General features: G+C 42.5%; 1 protein-coding gene across 1 annotated transcript; it reads left to right on the top strand.

Annotated features, from left to right (window-relative positions):
* The first annotated feature begins 724 nt into the window (after positions 1-724).
* Positions 725-18,598, top strand: sh3tc1 (SH3 domain and tetratricopeptide repeats 1). Its single transcript, XM_085759437.1, has 20 exons — positions 725-892; positions 1,755-1,808; positions 3,448-3,578; positions 3,989-4,094; positions 4,185-4,325; positions 5,235-5,433; positions 5,529-5,605; positions 7,481-7,676; positions 7,812-7,942; positions 9,022-9,060; positions 9,147-10,430; positions 10,509-10,649; positions 12,130-12,270; positions 12,835-13,056; positions 13,909-14,089; positions 14,802-14,952; positions 15,876-15,998; positions 16,113-16,263; positions 16,846-17,042; positions 18,146-18,598. Exons 1-20 carry the CDS (start codon positions 889-891, stop codon positions 18,401-18,403), a joined length of 3,927 nt encoding a protein of 1,308 aa, XP_085615563.1. The 5' UTR covers positions 725-888; the 3' UTR covers positions 18,404-18,598.
* Positions 18,599-22,863: the final 4,265 nt, after the last annotated feature.

The following is a 22,863-nucleotide window of genomic DNA, read 5'->3' as shown; positions in this document are numbered from 1 at the left end:
TCAATAAAAAATAGTTCATGTCAAGTTCATCAAAGTAAAACAGGAAGTTGAACGAATGTCATTTCAAATTAATGGTCATGTTATGATTTTCATTTGACAGGATAGATGGACACATTAAAATCAAAATACCTATTCTCACATCTCAAAACAAGCCCAATAATTTATGATATAATGTTTTGAAAATTAACTTTTCTTTCTTTTCTTTTTTGACATTATTAATATTTTTTACAATGACTAACACCAAACAAATATTCATAAAGTTGGCAGTAACCCTTTAATTTGCAGGCCCTTAATCATGTGATACTGTCAAGAAATAGCCAAGAAATAACAATTGATTGTGTCATAATGTCTATTAGTAACCTAGATAGAAATAACAGTCAATTTCATAATAATATTGAGAAATATAGCCAAGAAATAATGATTGATAGCCCAGAAATAACAGTCAGTTGCAAGGACTTGGTGGAGGAAAAATTATGGCCTTTCCTCAAAAATTCAAAGCATTTTGCCATTATGAAAAACATGACATTATTATGAAATTGACCATTATTTATTGGCTATATCTTGACATTGCTTCGCAATTAACGCCATGTAAATTAAAGGGTTACCAAATTGGCTGAAGCAAACTATAATAAATATTTTGTTTGTTTAAAAATCCAAATTCGTATTACTACTGTCAACATGACATTTATTTTGAAAAGCAGCAGCAGCAGTTCCTGCGGTCAGCTTGACGCTCTGTGACACAAAGTTGTGTCGCCAGCATCTGGATGTGCTGCACGGGACTCATGATCCCGCTCGGACCGAGACACCGGGAGCCACAGGTGCCGGAGAGAGAGCTGCTGTGACGGGCAGAGCCAGCGGGGAGCAGCCGGTCCCCTCGGAACCAGCACCATGGGTCTGTACCGATACTGATACTGTTGTTTTATCCACTACAAAGTACTATTACTACTGATTACATAGGGCTCAGGTGACGTGGTACATATCAACTGTTGTTAGACCTCCAGGTGGTTGAGTATAGTGGGGTATGGGACAGATGATTGAACAGCTAATGATAGGAAATAATCAATTATATCAATCACCACTTGCATTATTTTTTAACATCCACTGGAGCTAAGTGAGATATTGGATTAAGGATAGCACAGCAGAAATTAGCTTTTAGTTAAGAATGATGGCTTATATCAATGAACCAGTCAATCAATTAGACAATTAATAGCACTTTACATACAAGTTAGTGCTGTAGAGCCTCACAGATCCAATAAAAGCAGGAAAATTGACAAGGAGATGCAATAAAACAGATTTTAAAAGCTACAATAACAGCAAACAAAAAATATCAATATATATTTTTCTCTTTTAAGGTGTTTTAACTAAATATTATAATCAATTAGGATACGTTTTAATACTATATTTTATTCAATTTTGTCAGTGTTTAAGTTTTTAACCACAAGCGAGGCCTCAGAATTAAAAATATAATCCATTAAAATACAGCAATCCAGTCGTTTATGCATTGATTAACCCATTAAAAACAGGAAATAACCCCATGTTATGATAAATATAGAGACTTCCCTCTGACAGTGACAGTCTGATGATCTGACAACAGCGTTTTAGGAGGAGACACAGAGTCCATCCTGCCGGGGTCAGAGGTCAAACCCACAAACTTCCTGTCACTCCACTGAACCACCCGTCGCTTTGAAAGTAGTAGAGCGTGTGTTTTTTCTGTGTGATTTTTCTCTGATTCCAGCTGTGGTTCGTCTTTACAGATGCTGTGAGCGTGAAGGGAACTGTGTCGCCATGTGAGGAGAACGTCCCGGCAGGTAAAAACTCACCTGTGTGTGATGTCACCAGCTGATAGTACTGTAACGGACGGTCTAGCTACTCTTCACGCATCACATGCCAGTCTCATGCACTGACCATGTGACACACCGGTCGTCAGTGGGTATCGTCCTCATTCTGCCCGCTGAGCAGAGCAGATGTACCATGATGCTTTGCTGCCAGCGGCCGTGTCTTCGAGTCACGAGAACGAGCACATGATGTGTTTGATTTAAAAGTGGTGGTTTACACCTTGAACCTGTGAGTGAGTTCCTCTGCAGTCACTCATTAATCTGAGAGTTCATCACAGCGTTGTTCTGTCTTGTTGTTTAAATCAAATATTAACTCAACTACAGTCGTTCATCATCACACAGACAACAGGAGTACTTGATTATAAAAAAATACTGAAGTATTCAAAAGTATATTTTTATAACAACGTATTGTTGTGTTGAGAATCTGATGACTGAAATTTAACCCACTGACTTACATCTTGATTCATTTATCCATCATTTTGGTGTCATTCGAACTTTGACATCATATCTGTTCCCTAACTGTTCCTCAACTCTTCTCTGTCTGTTCCCTGACTGTTCCTCAACTGTTCCCTGACAGTGTTATGTTCCCTGACTGTTCCCTAACAGTTCCTCAACTCTTCTGTCTGTTCCCTGACTTTTCCCCGACTGTTTTCTGTTCCCTGACCTTTCCTGAACCGTTCCCTGTTTTCTGTTCCCTGACTGTTCCCTAATTGTTCCCCAGCTCTTCTCTGTCTGTTCCCTGAGTGTTTTCTGTTCTCTGACTATTTTCTGCTCTCTGACTGTTCCTCAACTGTTCCCTGACTGTTTTCTGTTCCCTGTTCCCCGACTGTTCCCTAACTGTTCCTCAACTGTTCCCTGTTTTCTGTTCCCTGACTGTTTTGTGTTCCCTGACCTTTCCTGAACTGTTCCCTGACTGTTCCTGAACTCTTCCCTGTTTTCTGTTCCCTAATTGTTCCCCAACTCTTCTCCGTCTGTCCCCTGAGTGTTTTCTGTTCTCTGACTGTTCCTCAACTGCTCCCTGACTGTTTTCTGTTCCATGACGGTTCCCTAACTGTTCCTCAACTCTTCTCTGTCTGTTCCCTGTTCCCTGAATGTTCCCTAACTGTTCCCTAACTGTTCCTCAACTCTTCTCTGTCTGTTCCCTTACTGTTCCTCAACTGTTCCCTGATTGTTTTCTGTTCCCTAACTGTTCCTCAACTCTTCTCTGTCTGTTCCCTCACTGTTCACTGACTGTTTTCTGTTCCCTGACTGTTCCCTAACTGTTCCTCAACTCTTCTCTGTCTATTCCCTCACTGTTCCTTAACTGTTTCCTGACTGTTTTTTATTCCCTGACCTTTCCTGAACTGTTCCCTGTTTTCTGTTCCCTAATTGTTCCCCAACTCTTCTCTGTCTGTTCCCTGACTGTTCCTCAACTGTTCCCTGACAGTTTTCTGTTCCCTGACCTTTCCTCAACTGTTCCCTGTTTTCTATTCCCTAACTGTTCCTCAACTCTTCTGTCTGTTCCCTGACCGTTTTCTGTTCCCTGACTGTTCCCTGCCTATTTTCTGTTCCCTGCCTGTTTTCTGTTCCCTCTCTGTTCTCTGACGGTTCCCTGTCTGTTCCCTGTCCTCAGCTCTGCCTGTCCTGCTGGACGTGGTCAGAGGTCCGGGGCGTCTTCCTGCAGACGACCAGTTAAAGGAAATGTTGAGGGGGAAACTGCGCGTCCTGCAGGTCGACAGCACCAAGGTCAACGCCCTCTTCATGGTACAGCTCGTCACACACACACACACACACACACTCACACACTCACACACACACACACACACACACACACAGACACACACACACACACACCTGACCACTTTGTGCCATTTTAAGCTGTTAAACAGTCACCAACTTCCTGCAGCTGCATGAATGAACGATTTCTGTATGAAAGAGCAGAAATCTGTTTTTAGAAATGCATTTCCTCTTCATTTTAACTTTACAACTGTCTGTCTTTCACCATGTTTCTGAATCCTTACAATTTCCAAATATTTTCAGGTTCATGTGAAATATCAGAATATCTCAGAGTCTCAGACGCCTCTGTGTGGTTTTATATTATTTGTTAGACAGACAGCCTTCATACTGTGTTGTGTTGTGTAGTTATAACTGTGTCCTTGTCCTTGTCTGTATAGGAGCTGTCTGCTCACCTCATATCCATTAACAGCGAAGAAAAAGTCATTTACGTAAGATTCAAAACATTTGAGGAGATATGGAAGTTCACCACGTATTACACAATAGGTACGTGTTGTAATCAGATAAAACTGTTGATTAATGGCGATAATGACTGTGTCAAATTTCATTATCACCACTTCTTTGCCCCCTCTGCAGGTTTCCTGGGTCGCTGTATGGAGAGTTTGCTGTTGGACCAGACGTTTTGGCTCAGTTCTGTGGAGGACGATGTCTCTATTGAAGTTTCCATCCAGGAGGAAACGCTCGGTCTCATCTACAAACGCATCCTCATGCAGGACGGTGGGTGATAGAGTCAGACCAGGAAGCTGCTGCACAGAAAAAGAAGTTATAAAACGACTGATATGCTGCAACTGAACCATCAGAGTGACTGTAGAAATATCATAATATGTTATAGATGATTTTATAGAGTGTTATTGATCACATTTTACTACAGTTTATCTCCTAGGTCTGGTGTATTGGGGAGTTATTAACATTGTAAAGGCCACAATGACCCTAATGAAAACTATAATCATTAACGGGATAGTTCACTCAAAATTCAAATTTCACTCATTTTCTACACACCCTCTTGTCGACTAAGAGCTGTGAGAATTTTCAGTTACGGGGGGGTCGGCACAGCAGTATTTGTCCATATAATGGTTGTCAATGGATACCAACTTTCTTCGTCCAAAAAGACACACCAAAAAACATCCAAATACCTCCATAGTGCTCGTCTGTAATGTCCCTCTTGTATTGAAGCCCCGACATGAGAAATTGTTCCGCCGGTCAGTGCAAATCACGCGAGATTTGCACTGACACAGGCAGAGCAGTGAACTGAGACACTTGGAGCTTCTGCTACAAACAAGCTTAAAATATAGACTTATTTAATTTTTTTCGGAACAATTTCTCATGCCGGGGCTTCAATACAAGAGGGACATTACAGACGAGCACTATGGAGGTATTTGGATGTTTTTTGGTGTGTCTTTTTGGACAAAGAAAAGTGAGCTCCATTCACAACCATTATATGGACAAATACTGCTGCGCCGAGCCCCGCTGTAACTCAGAGAAGCCACGGAGGACTCTTCTCACTTAGTCAACATGAGGGTGAGTAGATAATGAGTGAAATTAGAATTTTGGGTGAACTATCCCTTTAACTAATACAGTTAATGATGAGGACAGTATTTCACACCTTGTCTTCCTCTCTGTCTTCAGGTTCTTTGTTTGCGAGTTGCACCGCCAACCAGATGTTTGACAGCTCCACCTCTGGCGGAGACCTGTACCTGGAGCAGGGAGACGTGGCCCAGTTCGAGCCGCCCTTCCTGGGCTCTGGTTGGACCGTCCTCTCCCTGGCCGACGGAGGCCGAGGAACCGCTCCCAGACCAGCTCTGGAGCCCGTCGCTCCGTTTCACCAGTGAGTCTCACACACGGTACAAACTCAGAGCCTGTGTGTGGAGTCCATGAGCTGGTTCTCCTCCTCTGATCTACGTCGATCCCGTCTGTTCACAGATGGTTTCTCAAATCCTGTGCCGAGGGCATTTTAGTCGGAGACGGGAAACCTGCCTGTGACTTCCCTCTGCAGTTTGGTAAGAGAAGATGTTTGTATTAAATTAAAATCCAGAGTCCCCCATATGGGGGACTTGAAGACATGCATAACAATAACAGAGCCCCCAGTGCACTGATTATGAAAGAATATGGTCATATTATATGTCAAATTAAACAGCAGAAGCTGGGCTACAACGTGTAAAAACCATGTTTATATGACCCAAACACAGCCCAAACACTACTCAAACAAACAACTAGACATCAAACTTCATAAAGCACCTCTGTGTGGACCCAGTCGCCACATTTCTGGCTCGTATACAACTGTACATTATGCAAAACACATCAGCGACCGCTCATCTGAACGTGAACATCAGAGCGTCCCCCAGCAACAGCAGCTAGCAGCAGCACGGCAGAGGGAGAAGACAACAACCAGCAAAGTCGAGCAAAAACAGACACTGCGTGGCCAAAACATGGTCGTACATTTGCTCTTACCTTTGCTGTTTTGCCGTGAAAAGGTTGTGTTATGGGTAAATCCACAATATTTCCAGTTGAACTCTGCCTAGTGTGTACATCTGAACCAGCCGGGCCGAAACCCGACGGCTCTAGGTCCCTACACGGAAGCCTGGTGCGCGCGCATACAACCCCACGTTGGCCTGCACGTGGATCTGCTGATCTGATTGGTTCATGGCTGTCACATGGCTGCAGGTGCGGCCAATCACATCGACGTGGGTCTAGCGTCATTCTCTGCTCTCTATTGGTTAAAATGAGCCGCCCCTCACTCGAATCGACCACTGCGCTGCAGAGATAGAGGCTGAAAGCCAAACCCACCCAGAAGCTGCTCTGAGCTGCACAGGGCGCAGAGACAATGAATACAGCATGTTAGTTATTTCCAATCGGTTCCAGTAGATTTATTTTCAGTTAGTTTATCCAAATTGTGTGAAAATAAAGATTAAACAATAGTTTATAGTAGCAGGTGGTTCCAAGCTGTGCCAAAAATGGACATTTTGGAAAGTTCGCCTGGATATTTTGTAGTAAAATCTCAATAATTTTGTCCTGCTTCAATTAATCAGAATCAACCACTGCAGAGACAATGTTCACATGTTGTACAATGATTTTATAGAGAGTTTGAGCTTCATCAGCATTATTCTAAAGGGCACTCATCAAAAATATGATTTTTTTTTAGGCGAATATTAATTTTTATTAATTTTTTTCTGTGTGTCATCTTCATTTACTCTTTACCAGTAACAGATATACTGAAATTTACACATCTCAGCAATTCCTCATTTTTTTTCCCTTTACTATGACACCAAAAGTATTCAAATATACCTTGTGGTTGCAGAGATATACTCATTTTATTATGGATATGCAATTTTCGAGAAAAGGCCTAAAAAATAGGCCTGATTTTACTTCAAAATGAAGGTAGATGTATGTGTTAAAGCTCCTTCAAAGTAAAGGTAGATGTTTGTGTTAAAGCTCCATACGGTATAAAGGTAGATGTTTGTGTTAAAGCTCCATACAGTGTAAAGGTAGATGTTTGTGTTAAAGCTCCATACAGTATAAAGGTAGACGTCCATGTGTAGTGTGATTATAAAGCAGCTCTAGGTTCTATATTAATACTGTGAAAGTATCAAAGCCTCAGTCCACAGAGAAATGCACACAGCCTGTATTCAGAAACTGAGCCTTAAAACCAGCCGTTAGGACTTCCTGTCACTTTGTGATGTCACAACAAAGCAGTCACCAAGCCCCGCCCTTCCAACACCTGTTGCAGGATTTTGTTTTTTTCTGAGTGTTTATTCTTAAATCTGTTAAATTTTTATTGGATCACTCAAGAAAACAGTCAGCCAATGAGAAGACAGGATCGGTGTTATGTTATTTTCCTTGTTTAAAAGCCTCCATGTTCTCTCTGCTCTGTCCAGCCAGGGGGACGTGTGTGGCCACGGAGGAGTACGATGCCGAGGGCCCGGACGAGCTGAGCCTGGCGCCTGGTGATCGCGTCGTCATCGAGGGACTCCTGGTGTCGTGTTTTAATTGGTTCACAGGCAGGAAGGAGGTGACAGGAGAAGTGGGACTGGTCAAGACGAGTCTAGTGAAACCGTCCACTGACACTTACGAGTGGGTGTAGCACCAATATTGATTATATGACAACTATTGAATGATGTATTATGTTGATCACAGTGATAATAGAAAGAACGAATAACTAATGAATTAGAATGACATTGTGTGTTGTTGTTGTCGTCTTCTCTGCAGCTCAGCAGATATTTTCTTTGACGAAGACGAGAGGACGTTCTTCAGTCTGCACGAGGACAAAGTCATTGAGGAGACGACGGCTTTACTGAAGAAGAGATCTCAGGACGACACCGGTCACAGCTACAAACTGGGTAAAGAGAGACTGGATCACTGCCACCGAGCCCCATCATTGGAACTGAATTGAATTGAATTGAATTGAATTGAATTGAATTGAATTGAATACAACTTTATTTATCCTGGAGGGCAATTCAGTTTTGCAGCTACCATTATTACATAGATATTAATTCGTTCAACACATTCAGGGCTCCAAACTGCCCCTAAATGGAGGCATTTTTCCCCGAAAATTTGAGACAGTGCAAGTAAATCTAAGTAAATGTAGATTTGCTGATTATTTATTTTAAAAAAATGTAAACACTGGTGAAACATGGAAGGGACGACTCAAAGAATCTGGTTTCTGTCATCACAGGTGTCAGGTCAATGTGTGTGATGAGGATCATGAATGAAAAGACAATGTGAAAATATTTGCTTTGCAAGTCGATTTGTGGTGTGTGCTCCTAAAATTTTAAGTTTAGGGCCACTGTGCTCCTAGTAAAAAAAAGTTAGTCTGGAGACCTGACATTAATTTATTAGTTAAAAGTCAAACACCAGAACAGAAACAACAAACATGAACATATTATTTTGGTTATAAAAGAGTCTCATATTAACGTGGATGAATCTATGTTACCCACTTGTTAATGGGTCCATATTTATATTAAATATATCGTTTTGTCTTTATAGTTATTTTGTTATAATTATTTAGTGGTCGACTCGGCCAGCATTTCCTAGTTTCAGTTTCCCAGACGCTGCCCGGCGGGTCATGGGAATAACGCCGCCGAATCGCCGTTTATAGTCGGAACTACGATGGTATCTGATCGTCTTAGAACCTCCGACTTTCATTCTTGATGAATGTAAACTTTCTTGGCAAATGTTTTCGCTTTTGTCCGTCTTGTGCCGGTCCAAGAATTTGCACTTCACTTTCTGAAACTCTTCATTGTCCCTTTACTGTAAATAGGTAAGTAGTTGATTTAAGGGAACAGTCATCAAGAAAAACATGATATCATAGGAAAAAATAACTCATTCAGGTGTAAAGTTCACCTGAATGTGCTTCTTCATGGTTTTCACCAGTTGCAGAGGTTTCATGATCTAATTCAGTTTCTTGCACTTCCTCCAGATGTTTTCAGCTGCCAGGACGCTGAGAAGAAACCGCCAGGTGAGTGTTTCTACCTGAACGTCTCATCAACGTGTTTGTTATTTATCTTTTTTGTCTTTAGTGTCGTTGTGTTTGTTCTGTTGCAGTCAGAAGTTTGACTGAACCTGAGACTCAACAGACGCAGCTGAAGAGAAACATTCAGAGGATCCTGGACTCTGGGAAAACCTCGGGACCAGATCTCGGTGCGACCAGGACCGGGACCGGGACCAGGACCGGGTCTCTGGACGACTCTGATCCGTCCTCGGAGGCCGAAGAAGACCCGAGTCCTCCGTGTTTCACCGTCCACCCGACCGTGGAGGGAAACAACAACAGCACTGAGAGCTTCGTGTCGCTCTTCTCCTTCCTGGAGGGACGGGACTACCGGCCGGAGTTCGGCGTCCTGTACCGACTCGGCCCCGAGCTCCTCGCCTCCTCGGCCTTCCGCGGCCACGCCGACGAGGACGAGCTCGTCTCCTTCCTGGGCGTCGCCAGGGAAACCGCCAGGAAGAAGCGTCTCCTCTGGCCTCAGACGCGCCTGTGCTTCCTGCTGGGGAAGCTCTGCGCCGGGCGGCTCAAGTTCAGCCAGGCGCGCGTCTACTTCGAGGAGGCGCTGGGCCTCCCGCGCGAGGCGTTCAGGGACCTCCGGCTGCTGGCGAGCGTCTACTCCAACCTCGCCGCCATTTACCTGCTGCAGAAGAACACAGAGAGCTTCTTCTCCGTGACGCAGAGACTCGTCGCCTTGATCCTGGGCGTCCCCGACTGTCTGCGGAGCTTGGAGGACGACGCCGCTCTGAAGTACTTCCTCAAGAAAGCCGTGCTGTCCCACAACCGGAAGGCCGAGGCCCGCGCCTGCTTCCTGCTGGCGAAGCACCACTGGTCGTCCGGCGACGACGGAGCTCCGGCCGTCCCGTTCCTAGAGAGACTCCTGGTTCTCTGCTGCTCCGACTGTCAGACGGCGTGGAGCGTCTCTGTGAGCCACGGCTACCTGAGCCTCGGGCGGCTCTACGCTCGGCTCCGCCTCCCCTACCTCGGGGTCAGCGCGGCCCGGACGGCGGCTCTGCAGCCGGCGGCCGGGCTCGGCGACTGTCTCCTCGCCATGAGTCTGGTCCTCGACAACGTGCACGAGCTGAACCACGGGATCATCACGGAGCGGGAGACGGGGCCGGCCGTCCCGCCGCAGCTCGCTCCGTTCCTGCAGCAGGCGCTCGGCTTCGTCCGGCTGCGGGACGGAGGAGGAGGAGGAGGAGGAGGAAGAGGAGGAGGAGTCCGCGTCCTGCTCCATCAGCTGACCGTGTGTCTCTGCCAGCTCTTCTACAAGCACCGGATGGTCGGACGAGCCGTCGGCCTCATGCATCGCCTCGTCAACGACGACGGTCCGGCTCAGCAGCAGCAGCAGCAGCAGGTCGCTGTCGCTCAAAAAAAAGCGACGGCCAAAAAAGCGACCGCCAACGTCGCCAATGCCAACGCTGCCGTCTCTGCTCCGGAGAGAAACGGCGCCCTCATCTGGCTGGCCTGGCTCCACATCGACGACAACCAGCCCGGCGTCGCTCTGGACATCCTGGACGCCGTCCTGTCCTCCATGCCGGAGCACTGCACCACCCCGCAGGAAGGTCAGTGGGTTTCCACGGTTACATGTTACAGTTATGATGACCCAGCTGTTTAACAGGTTTGTTCTACTCATTGTCCCTTTAAAGGGATAGTTCACCCAAAATTCAAATTTCACTCATTATCTACCCACCCTCATGTGGACTAAGGGCTGGGAGAAGTTTCAGAGTCCTCCGTGGCTTCTCTGAGTTACAACGGGGCTCCGTCCAGCACTGACGGTAGCGAATGGGGCTCACTTTTCTTCGTCCAAAAAGACACACCAAAAAACATCCAAATACCTCCATACTGCTCGTATGTAATGTCCGGCGTCTTGTATTGAAGCCCCGAAATGCGAAATTGTCCCGAAAAAAATTAAATAAGTCTATATTTCAAGCTTGTTTTGTAGCGGAAGCTTCTCAAAGCTCCTCTTCCCGGTTCATCACATTTGGACGAACTGGGAAGAGGACAGACCCTGGTTCGTCCAAATTTGACTTGTCTTTTTGTTACGAAGACAGTTGGTATCCATTTGCAACCGTTATATGGACATGCACTGCTACGCCGAGACCCCCTGTAACTCAGAGAAGCCACGGAGGACTCTGAAACTTCTCCCAGCCCTTAGTCGACATGAGGGTGAGTAGATAATGAGTGAAATTTCAATTTTGGGTGAACTATCCCTTTAACACATAGTTTCAGCACATGACTTATACACAAACTGTTGTTTTTATAGGACCTGTCAGTCCTCTGTACAAGTTAATGACACTACATACAACATATATATCAATAAACTTCACAGGTGTTGGCAGATTTATTATAGATTATAGATTATTGACTGTAACTCTGCCCTGACTGCAGCTTTTATTGTGTGAGACTGAAATCATTGTATTTCATTCTTGTGGAGAATTTATATGAGTTAGTTTATGTGTCTCACCTGGTACAGAGCGCAGCATTAAGGCTGAGCCCTCCCTCCTATCTGTCCATCTCTCTTACTATCACTAAATAAAGTACTGTATTTTATTGCATTTTATCCTTGTTGTAAACGAAAAGTGCTATATAAATTAAATTTACTTACGTACTTAAAAATACCCATAAAAACAACTTTAAATGAACAATAAATGAAATTTCAATGAGTAAAAATATCAATATTGAAATCAGATCAAGTAATTGAAGTCATAGAGTTGTATAGAGATTGTATAAATCCAGACATACAGTATAACATTTGCACATAGAATTCTTTACACTATGAATTCATTTTCAAAGATTGTTTATATTTCATTCTTTCTCTTATTTTTCTATTTGTACTGTGTGTTATCTTATCTTATCTTATCTTATAAAATCAGGTAAAGAAGGGCCACCGTTTTCCTATTGTTTTTTCTATATGTAATACACTAATGTCTTCATATCTTGAGGTTGTTTATATATATTTATATAATCACTCTGGATATAGGAACACATATCAGTCATATATGACAGGACATATCATCATAGTTAACCTACATGTGTTTGAAGGAGTGGTGCTCAACATGCGTGGCGTGGCCCTGCGGTGTGTGGGGAACCTGCAGAGGGCGGCAGAGAGCTACCAGGCCGCCATCGACATCTGCCAGGAGTACGAGGACCTGCAGAACTGGGCCGTGGCTCAGGCCAACCTGGGTAAGACCAGGCCAGATGTGTTACTGCACCCACAGACAGATGTACTTTACTTTATTTGTTTATTTAGTCGGGACAATGCATATTAATGGACAGTGAGTACTAGAGTACCCACGGTAAATACACCGGATTTAGCACGTGTGCTAAATTACATCCGTAGTCCCCAAAACAATACAACAATTAACATAAAAAGTCCATAAAGACAGAGGACCAGTAGATAACAGGAAAAGGTACATGATTCTTTAAATTGTAAAAAAGTATATATATAATCTATATAGCTGCGATTGACATGATTCATTTAAATATAAAAATATAAATCTATACAGTTGTGTTTGACTTGATTCGTTGAATTATAAAAAAATATGTATATATATATCTATACAATTGCAATTGACATGATTCATCGAAATATAAAAATATATCTATACATGTGTTGCTGACATGGTTCGTTGAAATATAAACATATATATCTATATAGTTGTGATTGACATGATTACTGTGTCCTCTGGTGGGACTCTGACTCTGTCCCTCCTCCTCCTCCTCCTCCTCCTCCTCCTCATGATGAAGGCCTGCTGTGTCTGAAGGCCGGAGCTCGCGGCCTGGCCATGGGGCACCTGACGGAGGCGGTGCAGCTGTTCTCGGAGCTGGACGGAGACGGTCACCAGGGCAACTTCATCGCGGCGCTGCTGCAGCTGGGCCGGCTCTACGTCAGGCAGCAGCAGGTGCATTATGGGAAAGGATGCTACGAGTGGGCTCTGCTGCTGGCCATCGACGCCAACCTGCTGGACTGTAGGTGCATCATTCTGGGTGTTTGTTGTTGGTTTTTTAAAGGGATATTTCAACATTTTATTGCAAATTCGCCCATTGCCATAATCCCTATAGTCACAGCAGTAGGTTCATTACCTTTAATTGTCAGTACAAGCTCTGCATTTACCTCTAAAACAACTCTGTCTCGTAACGTTACATTACTATCTCATAGCGTGGTGAATGTGCAGGTCACAACTTATCCACCAGAGCGTTTTGGAGTTGTTGGATTGTGTATTTGATGAGTTTGATAAGGGAAAGTACAGCGCGACGTGCAGAGCTCACGTCTCCGCCCCCACTGATCTAAAAATAGCTTTTACCTACAATTAAAGGTAATGAACCTACTGCTATGACTATAGGGATTATGGCAATGGGCCAATTTGCCAAAATGTTGAACTATCCCTTTAAAGCATGTGCATAGAGAGAGATAAAGGCATGGGATAAAGCAAAGTACAAACATAAGTATATTTAAGAAGAGGTAAAATATTTCTAAATTGGTTTATGGAAGATGAGGGATAAAAAATAAATTGCTAAACATATGGGATATTATGGATATTATGTAGTGTATATATAGGTTTTATATATTTTTATGGATGTAGTATTATGTTTATTGATTTAGGTAGGAGATAGATAGATATATATAGTGCATACTCTTTCCTACTCCTTTTTCAAACTTGTGCATATTATGATTTGATGATTCTTACAGTTTTATTTTTTGTTTTTTTTACATATATTTTTCTCATTTTAGACACGTTCGTTCAAAATAAATTCATTCATTCATTCAAAACGTGTGTAACTGGACGTGTGTGTGTGTGTGTGTGTGCTGGTGTTTTCCAGGTCAGCTGACGGCGACCAGGGAGCTGTGTCGTCTGTACGGCCGCGAGAGTCCAGACCAGGCGCAGTGCATCATCTACAACCAGCACCAGGTGCAGCTGCTGAGGCGTTCAGGGGACCGAGCCCAGGAGGGGGAGGCGCTGCAGGCCGTCAGCCAGCTCTACCTCACTCTGACCACAGACAGGTGTGTGTTTGTGTGTGTGTGTGTGTGTTTGTGTGTTCTTTATCTTTTTTTTTTATTTATTTATTTGCACATAAAAAATAAAACAAAACATTTACTTATCTCTCTTACTAGTAAGAAAGATACGAAAAAGAAATGTGCAGGTGAGTTCTGAAACCCGAAAGGCTTATAACATGACCTCACCTTGATCTAACAAATAATTGAAGCACAGTCAAGAAATAATAATCACATACCTTGTGCAAGGTATAGAAATAACAAAATTAAAAAAAAAAAAAAGAAAGGAAAAAAATGAAAAATACGGGAAAGATGTTGGTAGTAAAAATAAAAGTAGTAGTAATGATAACAACACTAAATAAATAAACGAAAAGAGGTGAGAAAAGAAAGCGAGACAGAAGAAGAGAACTGGTACAGATGAATTAAGTTCAAGTAAACACTAAAAAAGGAAAAGAAAAGAAAAACTAAAGAAATATGGGGCGCTATAGGAAAGCAGAATTAAAAAGTCAAACCATGTTTTGATGTTCTGTTAATTTTAACAGTAGTTTCTTTTTAAATATTGCCAAGGAGGAGGAGCTGTCGGCTTCTGCCCTCTGGTGGTATTACAACGTGGTCGGTGTAGGTGACCTGCTTGTCTTGTTGCGTGCGAGTGGAAACTATCATTCGTAGATTAGTTTTTACATGCCAGTTCACTGTGAGTGTGTGTCTGTGTGTGTGTCAGGGCGTACTGGGCGGCTCTGGACTACACCAAGACCAGTCTGGGCATCTTCATCGACCTGGGCTGCCGGGAGAAGGAGGCGTTGGGGTGGCTGCAGGCCGGGAAGATCTACCACCTGCTGGGACAGACGGAGCTGGTGGACCTTTACGTCCAGGTCTGAGAACAAACCGCGTCTGTCGGGTCCAGTATTTATCCTGTAGCGCTGAGATTTAACGGACTATAAATTCACATGACCTCAGGAAAATGTTGAATATGAAAACCGACCTGCAGCAGCTCCATCGATCCATTAGATGAACCATGAATCCTTTGAGGGACAATGGATGAGAGGACATGTCTCCAGTTTATCATAATCCAAAGAAAACAAAATATTAAGCATAACAAGACTAGTAAATAGAGTAACCGATAAGAAATAGCCAAGAAATAACAAGTAATTGCGTAATAATGTCTAGAAATAGCCTAGAAATAACAGTGTATTTCATAGTAATGTCGAGGAATATAGCCAAGAAATAACGATTGATTGCAAGAGGAAAAATTCAAAGCATGAAAAGCATGTGTAATCTTTTCCCTTTATGAAAAACATGACATTACTATGAAATTCTCATTTCTAGGCTATTTCTTGACATTACTATGCAATTAATTGTTATTTCTTGGGTATTCCTGTAAATTAAAGGGTTACCGTAAAAGGTTTTGTGTTTTATTTTGAAGGTTTGGTCCAGAAGAAGATGTATTTGTGGTTTTATGAACCAAAAACCATCTCAGTGTAGTTTTACAGAAACAACAAGTCGGTGTCAGCCAACCAAGAAGAGAAGAGGCTCTGAGTCAGTCTGTCTTCTGATTGGCTGATTGTTTCCTGGGTGATCCAATAAAAACAGAGTAGATTTCAGAATAAAAACAATCAGAGAAACCAAATACTTTAAGTGTTGGATGGTGGGTCCATTTCTTCACCATAACGTGAGTGGATAATTGCTTGAATCCCCCCCAAAAAATCATGTAATATTTATATATATTTAAACTGTATATCGCCTTCAGAATAAAAGCCTGTGTGTGTGTGTGTGTGTGTGTGTGTGTGTCCCTCAGGCAGCTCAGGACGTGGCTCTGAGCACAGGAGACACCCGGTTCATCCTGAAGCTGCTGGAAGCTGCAGGAGACATTTTCTTCAACAGCAGCCAGGACCGAGACAAAGCCATCACCTTCTACAGGGTGAGACGCCACAACAAACATCTCCAACATCTCTACAGCTGCACTAACAACACTTCAGATAAATCATCCTCCGTGTGTGTGTGTGTGTGTGTGTGTGTGTGTGTGTGTTTGTAGGACCGAGCTCTGCCCATCGCAGTGAAGAGCAGCAGCGTCGGCACTCGGCTCAGGCTGTGCAACAAGCTGACGGAGGTGATGCTCAGTCTGGAGCTGCACGGCGAGGCGGTGGAGTTCGCTCAGACCGCTCTGGACATCAGCATGACTCAAGGTACCAGAACCACAACACGATGGAAATCAATGGGAGAGGTTCTCCTCTGAGATCCAGAGATTATTAAAGGGATAGTTTAATAACATTTTGGCAAATTGGCCCATTGACATAATCCCTATAGTCTTAGCAGTAGGTTCGTTACCTTTACTGGTCGGTGTTACGAGACAGAGTTGTTTTCAAGGTAAATTCATGCAAAACTGCTGATGCGCGTTTCCGTCGGGGGCAGTTTTTCATCAATCAGTCTTTGTATTTCCCTCTAAAACAACTCTGTCTGGTAACGTTGTGTTATTATCTCATAGCGTGGTGAATGTGCAGGTCACAACTTGTCCACCAGAGCGTTGTGGAGTTGTTGGATTGTGTATTTGATGAGTTTGATGAGGGAAACCAAGAAATCCCATGAGCCTCCATAGCGTAGCTCTGAGCAGCTCGCGGCTCTGCTCCGCCGTTCTAAAAATAGCTTGCACCGACAATTAAAGGTAACGAACCTACTGCTATGACTATAGGGATTATGGCAATGGACCAATTTGCCAAAATGTTGAACTATCCCTTTAACCTTCTCTGTATCTGCTGTGTGTCTGACAGGTGAGAGTCTGAACGAGCGGGTGGCCTACCACCGTCTGGCCGCTCTCTACCACCGCCTGGGCCAGTTTGAACTGGCTGAGCATCACTACCTGAAGACCCTGACCCTGTGTCCAGCTCCTCTGCAGTTCGACGAGGAAACGCTGTACTACGTCAGGGTGTACCAGACGCTGGGGGACATCATCTTCTACGACCTGAAGGTGAGGAGGGAGGTCACTGGATGGAAATCAGACAATATCAATATATTGACAATATCTGACAATACAATACATGTACATAGAATACATTTCCTTTCCTGTTATAGCAATGTATTTCAATGATGAAGCAATTTCATACAGTGACCAATATAAATATAAATATAAATATAAATATGAATATATAAATGTGTACGTTCACTTAAAACCTTCGTTTCATTAGCTATACATAAAATATATATAAATGTGTAATAGATGTACTAAGTAACATACATCTTGTCTGTTATTTTTATGCAATATATGTCAATAATATATATAGTATATATCCTATATATATGTCGTGTAGATTTTAACCATAACAAATTCCTATGTATGTGGTTACATATTATATTTGCATATATATTGTACATATACATACGTACATATACACATATTAAAGTTGTTGATAGTACATAGTACGTAAAAGATTTATACATAGATGTATATATATTGAATGTATACTGTATATACTGTTTATAGTGTCAAAATATATGATTGCAATATATAATGCAATATAAAAAACATTATGTGTGTATATACGTATAAAAGGTTATTATGTATGTGATGATAATATATTCAACCTTCCTGGATATAGGGCCATATATGTCACATATATATTTGAATATATTATCATCACATACATAATAATAATACATAAACTTACGGACTCTGGAATTTAATTTTACAATAGTTTTACAACAAACTGCTGATTTCTCGGCATGAAACGTGATGTTTTAAACAGGTAGAGGACATATTTTTTTGTCATGGCACAATTCAAACGGATCACGAAATAAAACTTGGAGTCCCGTTCATTTGTATGGAGACTTTTTTTGAATTGAGGACCCATGGGGCTGCTTCCACTTCGGCACTCTATTGCACTTTGTGATGAAGGTAAATGAAGGATGATGTCAAAATAACATGATAAAAAATGCAACCATGTCCTCATACAGCTTCTCTATTATTAACATAAATTATGTTTAATTAAATTTCTTCTGTTTTTATATCAGACACAACAGCCAATATTATAAACACGTATCATTTTGTCATGTATGCTGCTGCTCTGTGTCCAGGACCCGTTCGACGCTGCAGGCTACTACCACCTGGCTCTGGCTGCAGCCATGGACCTGGGCAACAAGCGGTCGCAGCTGCAGCTGTGCACGCGCCTCGCCACCATCTACCACAACTTCCTCGTCGACCGCGAACTCTCACTCTTCTTCTACCAGAAGGCCCGAGGCTTCGCCGCCGAGCTCAACGTGAGGAGGATCAACATCTCACCGGACCAGCTCCCCGGCGGCGTCGCGCAGGACAAGACCAAACTGACGTCCTGATGGAGGCAGGAAGTGGTCGGACCTCAGGAGGCTGCTGGGTGGAATAAGTTTAAAAGAATAGTTCACCCAAAATTCAAATTGTCATTTCTCATTATCTACTCACCCTCATGTCGACTAAGGGCTGGGAGAAGTTTCAGAGTTATCCGTGCCTTCTCTGAGTTACAAATCCCACAAGATTTGGACGGACCAGGAAGAGGAGCTTCCGTTACAAACAAGCTTGAAATATAGACTTATTTAATTTTTTTTCGGAACAATTTTGCATTTCGGGGCTTCAATACAAGACGGACATTACATACGAGCAGCATGGAGGTATTTGGATGTTTTTTGGTGTGTCTTTTTGTTACGAAGACAGTTGGTATCCATTTGCAACCGTTATATGGACATGCACTGCTACGCCGAGACCCCCTGTGACTCAGAGAAGCCACGGAGGACTCTGAAACTTCTTTCAATTTTGAGTTAACTATTCCTTTAATGAGAGTCCCTGCATCAAGTTTACAGAGTCCGCTGATCAGCTGGTACAGATTTTAATGAGATTTGACGTCTCCTGGTACTTAACGAACTGCTGATGGTTTTTTTTAGTCAGTGGCTTCGTGACCAGCTCTGTTTTCTATTTGTATTTATTGAAACCACACAGGAGCTTTTAGAAACATGTCTCAATCAATAAAAAATATCATTAATAGTATTCAGACACTTCAGAATAGCTAATCCATACAACTTCACTTTGTGATTTTCAGTTTGTATGATTTGGATTTGAGCTGCTACAGATTGAACTGATCGTGAACAAAAGTTCATCGTCTGCATATTGTGTCACTCTTATGTTTACAGATACTGATGCTCTTTGTAAATACTTCCTCTCTACCTGGTTTGATACTGTTATGATTTCTGCCACTGCCTTTTTTTGTAGCTGTGAGACCAATGACACTACAAAATTAAAATAGATTATTGATAATTGATCAGAAACGGAAGTGTTGTCTTTTGATTGAAAAAAAATGCTTACATTTCTAAGTATTAACATAATATAATGTCTTTTCCACATGGGTTTAATGAGAAATCAGAGTGGGAGACAAATAACTTGCCAGACAAAACTGAGCTAAGTTAAACAAATAAAAAATAACTAAATCGGCTCCCTGTCTGCAAAAATCATTATCCAGATGGGTATTAAAATCCAGGTAACGTTAGCTGACTTCCTAACACCACCTGCTTCTTAATTCAAATGCACTGTCCTCATGTGTGTTCACAGATTCTCATTTGAGTTCACTGATGAAACTCTACGTTACCTAGATCAACACACACACCAACATATCCATGAAGTTGAAGTCATTGTTCTGTGGTTAGTTTTATTAACAGTCACAGTGTGAAGTAAGTGACTAAATCAATTATCCTTACTGGGATAACAGTGTTGGAGTTCTCAGGACTTTGGCTTCCCCCCAAGACTCAAGTGTTTATTGTTATAAAAAAGTCTCTGGTGTATTTTACAATAACTTCTGCACAGTTTTATTTGGTCTTGACTGGGTCTGAGTCTTTTTAATGAAATGAGCCTGGTGAGAAACCACACTGTCTGGCTTTACTGCACGTCTTGTTCTTGACGTCCAGACCTGTGGTCACGTCGCATCGGTGAGTAAAAATAACAATAAGACATCGCAGGGCGGTTCCGGTCTGGTTCGACTGTTGTTAAGCTGTCACATCCCAATGTGTCAGGTGCAAACTCATCTGGTTTCATTTACAGTTTCATCTATTTTCTAAATTTAATTAACATTAAAAACACACAAAAACAAAAAACCTCCAAGGCACTGTTCTTTAAAAAGATTAAGGCTTTTATTGTGAAGGAACAGTCATGTTAGACCTTAAAACCAACTATCTGTGACGTGTTTGGGCATCAAGCCTTAACCAGGCCGGACAGAAGGTCCTTTTATACCAGTCCTGGTTGGGTAAATTAGAGGATAGGGGATTAGGGTGAGTGGAGTTAGGGGTCTTTATCACACTTGTACATTGAACAAACCTTATAGGTATTCGGGGTTCCTCTTGATCTTGATCTTAATCTTGATCTTGATCTTGATCTTAATCTTAATCTTAATCTTAATCTTAATCTTAATCTTAATCTTGATCTTGATCTTGATCTTGATCGTGAAGGCCACTTTGACTTGTGGACTGTCAGAGTCTGGACTTGAACTTCTGATCAGTGGACCAGACACAGTCGCCTATAGGACAGTGGTTCCCAACCTTTTTTCCAACCCCTGCACACAGACGCATCAAAACAATAATGTGATAGAAACTTTTATTTACAAAAGTAAACAGTTGATAATAAGTGGAGCCCTGCCATGGGTAATTAATTACAATGAGGAGCCCCATATAAAAAAAAATTCTATCCTATTTTGTTTTATTTTATCTTTATGTCCATTTTCCTTTGTTGTGTCATAATTGTTATCATGTCCCCATAAGCAGGTATTGTAGGTTTTTGTTCCTATTGTCTTTGTTTAAATACATGATTTTGATTATCCAGTTGGGTGTGTTATTGGGATTTTAAAATTTCAATATGCACAAATATAATATTGATAACCTCACAACCTCAGAACAGACGAAGCTCTGTGGACCCCCTTAAGTCTCTTCCCAGGTTGGGAACCAATGGCCTATAGGAGACCGGTTCTGATGGAGATCAAAGACCAAACCGGGTTTTAAAATGGGTTCAGGAGCAGATGTGAACTCCATGGAAACATTTAATACTATAACGATGACTGACAGCTCCTCAATGATCCATACTGAGCTCCACACTGTGTGACTCTGGAGGATTCTGACATCACACACTCAAACACACATGTGCTGCAGGAATTTATCGTCCTCAACTGACAAACTCTCACACTCTTTCCACTTATTTATCACGACGTCTATTCGCTAAGTGCTACAGGCGGGCAATATCCATCTATCCATCCCCTGAAAAACCTCTGCGGTGGTTATTGAATCATAAAGTTCAGCAGGGACACAGGAAGAGACAGAAGAGTCAGATAAACAAACTCCGTCCTCCAGCCGAACAACGAGCCCTGTGTCTCCACAAGCGACCGACTAGTTCAAATAAACACGCCCACGACTGGGTGAGAAACATGTGTGCCGGTCCACGCCGCTCGTGTCCGTCCAAACAAACCTGGACTGTCACCGATCCGTGGAGTCCGCTTTCCCTCCGAGACCAGGACTGAGAATTAAAAACAGCCTCTCGTCAGTGTGTGTGTGTGTGTGTGTGTGTCAGGTGGGAGGACTCTCACTCTTACAGCTCCAACACTGAACATTTTTGCAGCGTGAGGTCATTTTGGACTCGAGAGCAGAACTTTTTAAAGCAGATTTCTGATCACTGAAGCTGTGTGAGATGATCCTGACGGGTTCCTGTTCATTACACGGTTGATGGTCCTCTGGTATCTATGGATTCAAGACTGTTGTCCAACCAAAAACAAGTGCGTAGGTCGTTAGTTCAGCAGCTTATATCCTGACTAACTAAGAGGTGTGACCAATGGATGTAGATCAAAATGCCTCAATTGGACAGACCTCCAACCAATCAGAGCAACCAACCAAGATGATGTTTGCAGAGCGGTGGAAAACGTCAATAAATGTGGTTATTGATGGCGATGGGGTCCAAGGGCTTCTGCCAATTTTGCAAAGCCAATGCTGTAGAATCAAAAGATAGCTGATCTCATACTTGCCAACATTGGGTTGTGAAAAATAGGGAGATTTTTTTTTTCATCGGTGTATTGGCCCCGGTGTAATTATTTGTCATTTCTTGCCTTGTATTTTAAACCTGATGAAGGAATCTTGTTCTGAAAATGTTGTTTCTTTGACATTCAATAAATGATTTTTAAGGACAATGAAAAATAAAATAGCGGTTTTAATTGTTCAAATGAGTACCAGAAGGCTAAATAATAAGGCACTGCAATGCATTTAGTATGCAGTATTGCACATCAAATTAAAAAATTGTGTACCACTGACTGCTACCATCTATAGGATTAAGTGGCTGTTGCCATTAAGAAAAGTGGCCACGGCCACTGAACTTGAACTTCAAATTCATGTAATTAAAAAGGAAACACATTCAAAATTGTAACTTCACAAGCAAATCGTTTAATTGCATTAACAGCAGAGATACATGTGAGTGTACAGAATTGGGTGCAGTTCTTTTTACTTCACTTTTTCTTTTCTTTTTCGGTGTCTCAGGTGTCACTTCATCCATCTCTATCCTGTGTAGTCCGAACGGTAAACGCTGAACCGGAAGCCAGAAAGCGCCAACGACTTCTTGTGTTTTGGCAGACTGTACGTAGCGTAAGGGTTGCCAGATAATGTGACAAATATCCCCCACAAGCTTACTTGTTTCCTTCACCGTAAAATCGGGAGATTAGCGGGATAAATTACTTATCGGGAGCACGGCGGGAAATGAGGTTAAAAATCGGGAGTCTCCCGCGTGATTCGGGAGAGTTGGCATGTCT

Source organism: Trachurus japonicus, chromosome 18, assembly GCF_045865225.1.
Source record: "Trachurus japonicus isolate A0001 chromosome 18, Traja_1.0".
NCBI lineage: Eukaryota > Metazoa > Chordata > Actinopteri > Carangiformes > Carangidae > Trachurus > Trachurus japonicus.
The sequence above is the reverse complement of the archived record's forward strand: the minus strand, read 5'-3'. Positions and strand labels throughout refer to the sequence as shown.